At 49.5% G+C, this 4,844-nt stretch overlaps 1 protein-coding gene across 1 annotated transcript; it reads right to left on the reverse strand.

Moving 5' to 3' along the window:
• Window positions 1-260: 260 nt before the first annotated feature.
• On the reverse strand, window positions 261-2,135 carry LOC128069465 (PWWP domain-containing DNA repair factor 3B-like). Its single transcript, XM_052662653.1, has one exon. The coding sequence runs from the start codon at window positions 2,133-2,135 to the stop codon at window positions 261-263; it is 1,875 nt and encodes a 624-aa protein (XP_052518613.1).
• Window positions 2,136-4,844: the final 2,709 nt, after the last annotated feature.

The raw sequence follows: 4,844 nt of genomic DNA on the forward strand, positions 1-4,844 counted from the left end.
AAAAGCCACGTGGTAAAAATATCTGGAAAACTACACATCTGGGCAAGTAGAGGGAAGTACAGCTGTTTACAATATTTTAACAAGTTAGTGGTGTGAGGGTTTGGGGAAGAAGAAACTGACGATGACCATGCCACTCACAGGTGTTGAAGATGGATCCAGAGTGAATTCAAGTGTGTTCCTGAGGCCTCGGATTTCCAGAAGGTGTTTACATGCCGTGTGGAGTGGGAGGCTCATGCAGTTCATACAGACGGGGATTGTTGCTACTGGTGTGACTGAGAAGTCTGCCCGATGCCCTGTTGGGCACAGGGGTAGAGTTTAGCCTTGTGCCTCTCGGCTGATCTCTTTCTTATTTTCTTCAAGATTTTCTTATCAAAGAGTTCTTTTTCCCGGTAATACACAGGTGGCCCTTGCCGGTACTTTGCTTCTGCCTCCCTGTAGTCCAATCCATCCACTGTAGCAATTGAACAAATGATTGCTTCTGGCAGAAGAACTTCCAGAAGGAAGCTCACTGGGTCATCTCTCGTCAGAGCCAGCGCTCTCTTGTCTATGTGTTTGTAGATTTCTCGTAAATGTCTTACCACTACATCTAGCTGATCGTCATCCTCCAGGTATGTTTCAACGCAGATCACGTACCTCTCTGAATTCAGAAATGATTCAAGCCACTTGGATTCTTTCCTGCCTTTGACGATGTCCAGAAGATGCGGGTCGGCCCCCTTTCTTTTCACGATGAAGTCCACCAGCTTCTGGTTGGCTCGGTCCCGAGCAGCCCTCATCCGGTCAGGGAGGATTCTCTTGCAGTGCCTCTTTGCAGCCACAGGGGTCTCCTCCTCAGAATCTTCCAGGTCAGAATAATTCACCTTGGGGAAATCCATCTGCAGATCACCTTCTTGAATGGCTTTCCTCATGGGGTAACTGAGGTCAGCAGCATAATAGTCCAGGAAAGAGCCCACAAAAGACCCGCGAACAAGCCCTTCTCTGTAGCTGGAAATCAGTGAGAAACACCAGTTCACACTTTCCCCGTATACTTTGCTGGCTCTCTTCATTAGCTTTTCTTTGCCGTTATAATCCAGATGCTTCAACCTTCGAAGAGGAACTTGAATGCCGCTCTTCTCACAGTGCATGTTGGCCTCAATCAAAAGCACCCTTGCGGTCTGCTCGGTTGGGCTGACACTCGTGACCACGGCTGGCCAAAATGGGTGATTCTGAAACTTAAACCAGACCAGCATTCCTCTCTCAATGGGACACAGCTCCTCTGGGAACGCCATGCTTGTCAGCTGTCCTGCTTCCTTGCCCTCGCCCTCCTTGATGGCATTGGTGGGCTTAATAGCCTTTGAGCCAGCTGAGGGCTGAGATTCTTGCCGCTCTTCCTCACACCCTGGGGCCTGCAGCTTCCTTTTTCTGTTTGCCAGGCGGAATGCATTACACAGGCTCAGGTTAGGGGCACTGGAGGATGCTGCTGCACCTTCCGAGCCTGAGTTGCACGTGCCCTCTCCAGGGTCAACATTCACCGAGGAGGTAGCACGTTCAGGGGACACAGCCAGGGACTTTGGGCAGGTGTTGTGCGCCCCCTCTTCCAGAGCCTTGGGCACAGTGAGGATGAAACCCGGTGTAAATGACGGAAGCACACATCCACCTCTAACATCTACACCCACCTCCTCCACTGTACAGGGCAAGGACATAACTTTTGAGGCGTCCCCCTTTTCCTTGTCCTCTTTCTCATGGTCATCTTCTGAAAGGGATGGGAAGTTTGGGTGCACCCCGGAGCTCTGAGATGACTCTGTTTGCATTTTGCTTGGGATCGGGGCGATGGGTGTGCACACCTGTGGCTTGTCTCCATATGGGCCATCCTCCCTCTCTGAAGGTACCACGGGTGATTTGGAGCTTTTCCTTTTCCTCACACTCCTCCGTAGGCCCCGACTGGGCTCCTGACACCTTCTACGATGTTGCTTTTGCAGTCTCCTTGGAGACCGCGTCTTGGACTCTGGATCACCCGTGACTCTTGCTGGAGTGAAATTTCCATTCTTATGCAGAAGGTCCCAGGCCATTGTAATAGCACATATGTAGGCCATTTCCTCTTCTTCTGGGGCACTGGGCTCCGGCTGGGCCGCTAGTGAGGTGGAGATGGATTCAATCATGGCCTCCTTTAGGGTCTTTATCTTTGTTTTTTGCACTCTGATTTTTTCATCGACTGAGAGTATCTGAACTTCCAGAGAAAGGGCCCTTTTTCTCTTCTGTTGTGGTGAGACGCTGGGTCTGGACAAGACCTTGGCTGGCCAAAAGCGGCCTTTCCAAACGCATAGGACATACCTGGTGTCCATCGTGATTCAACTTGGGCACCAAGGATTAGTTAGCTGAGGCTGACGGGTCTGGCCGTCATACCCACAGCTACGGCAGGTCTCCCTTAAACAGTGTGCTTGCCCACAGTCTTTGCCTATGACTACAAAGCATTAACAGCTTGTGCAGCCTGTGCTTTTCTGCCCGAATCTTTGAAAGATGCTTTTCGATGGCCTAGAATGGAGAATACTAGAATATGGAAAAGAAGAAAAGAGTCAGGACGGGTTGGGGAGAGGGACATATGCCTTTTGTGAAAGTGGAAGGCTTGGTCAAAGAGCATTAATGAGAGATAAAGCAAGGAAGTATTAAGGCTATTTATCCATGTGCCTAGGGGTTAGAGACATGGCAGATACGTGAGGAGAAAATACCAAGGGTACCGGAGGAGTTTTATAAGCCCTCCAAACCCAACACCTTGCCTTATTTGTTACTGTGTGTGTGTTAGTCACTCAGTCCTGTCCGACTCTTTGTGATCCCAAAGACTTAGCCCACCAGACTCTTCTGTCTACGGAATTCTCCAGGCAAGAATACTGGAGTGGGTTGCCATTCCCATCTTCAGGGGATCTTCCTGACCTAGGGATAAAACCCTGATCTTCTGCACTGCAGGCAGATTCTTTGCCATCTGAGCGACCAGGAAAGCCCTATTTGTTACTACTGTGCATAAAAGGGCAATCATGTGGGGAGGCGGGGATATCATGACTGGGACCTTGTTTGTGTCACTGGACATCCTGTGCCTTGTGTACTCCTTGGGGCATATCCCAGGAGAACGCTTCACTTTTTCTTTCCTAGGGAGCCAGTGCCCCACTGCCTGTGCACCCAGGGGAGCCAGAGGTGACCACCAGCATACAGATATATTGGGTGTCAGCACATTGCTATATTAAATAGCACGAGCTTGGAATCCAGAGGTGCATAGAGAACTGATTCCAGATGAAATGTTTAGGAAAAGGGGAAGAGCTTACCCCTGGCATGCAGATCTTGGCAGGTGTGGTTCTGAAACTGGATCTGTTGATTCTCAGACTCAGACTGCACATCTGTCAGACCCTTCGCCCTGCTTGGTGCTTCTGAAGTGCACAGAGTTCTCTCAGGGGTCAAACAGCATCAACTGTACAGACCCAGGACATGAGCACCTCCAAAGTGGATCTAGAAAATGCAAAAGAAGATAGGAAATTAAGCCACTGAACCAGGGATTGGTTCATCATGCTTCCTTCCCCAAGTCTGGAATGCATGCCACTCTGAAACAGAAATGTTAGTTAAATCTCACTTATAATGTGGGAGTCACATTTATTTCTCCCTTCTGTTGCATTTTGAAATACTTCCACGGTAAGCTACTGACTTTCTGCCACTCCCTCCTATCTCAGAGGAGTGGAGACAACCAGCTCCATGAGAGCCTTCATCTGCCCTGAGTACATAGGTTTAGTAGGAGCAGCCACAAAAGACCCTGAATTGCCAAAGCAACCTTAAGAAGGGTTGAATAGCCAAAGAAACCTTGAAAAAGGAGCCTCAGGAATCAGGCTCCCTGATTTCAGACGACACTACAAAGCTACGGTCATCAAACCGGTATGGTACTGGCATGAAAATGGAAACACAAACCAGTGGAACAGAAGACAGAGCCCTGAACAGGTAGCCTTGGTAGTTCATCTGCCCTGAACACATAGTTTTAGTAGGAGCAGCCACAGAAGACCCTGAATCACCAAAGCAACCTTGAGATAGAAGGGTTGGATCGCTAAAGCAACCTTCAGAAAGGAGCCTCAGGAATCAGGCTCCCTGATCTCAGATGACTCTACAAAGCTATGGTCATCAAACAGGTATGGTACTGGCACAAAAACAGACACACAGACCAGTGGAACAAAAGACAGAGCCAAGAAATACAGCCCGGTGCATACGGTCAATTCACGTATGACAAAGGAGGCAAGGGTAGATTGTCACTGAACATCACCAAGTCCATGTGCCCAACACACAACAAGGCCAAACAATACTCAAACACTGGAGCTTGGAACAGAGAAAAGTTTATTATAAGGCCATGCGAGGAGATGGGTGGCTCATGCCCTATAAACCCCAATGTTACTGAAAGCTTTCATCAGAGCTCTTTTAAAAGCACTAGTTGAGGGAGGGACGTGGTTAGTTGTTACAAACTTCTTGTCAGAGCCTCTGTTCTTGAGGTCAGGTCATGGTCAGATGAGGTGTTCCTATAAATCTCTACCAAACAAATGTTATTCTCTGTCCCGATATGAAAGGGCAATGTCCCAAGGAGCAACTTTCACCCTCCAAGGTCCTGGGCCTGGCTAAGAGGAGGCAGAGCTCAGCCAGTAACTCCCTCAGGGCCAGGTCGCCAGACCCTCCTCATCTGTCATCGCTGAAGGAGCCAGGTGTCCAACCCAAGTGGCCCCTCAGTCTCCTCAGGACTCCCCAAGGGGGAGAGACCAGGTCCCACAGACAGCAACCGAGGCTGACTGCCACTGCTACGGGATCAAAGAGATAAGGACAGGGGAGAGGTTCACTGCTTGCCTCAAAGG

This window comes from Budorcas taxicolor, chromosome X (assembly GCF_023091745.1).
Source record: "Budorcas taxicolor isolate Tak-1 chromosome X, Takin1.1, whole genome shotgun sequence".
In the NCBI taxonomy this organism is placed as follows: Eukaryota; Metazoa; Chordata; class Mammalia; order Artiodactyla; family Bovidae; genus Budorcas; species Budorcas taxicolor.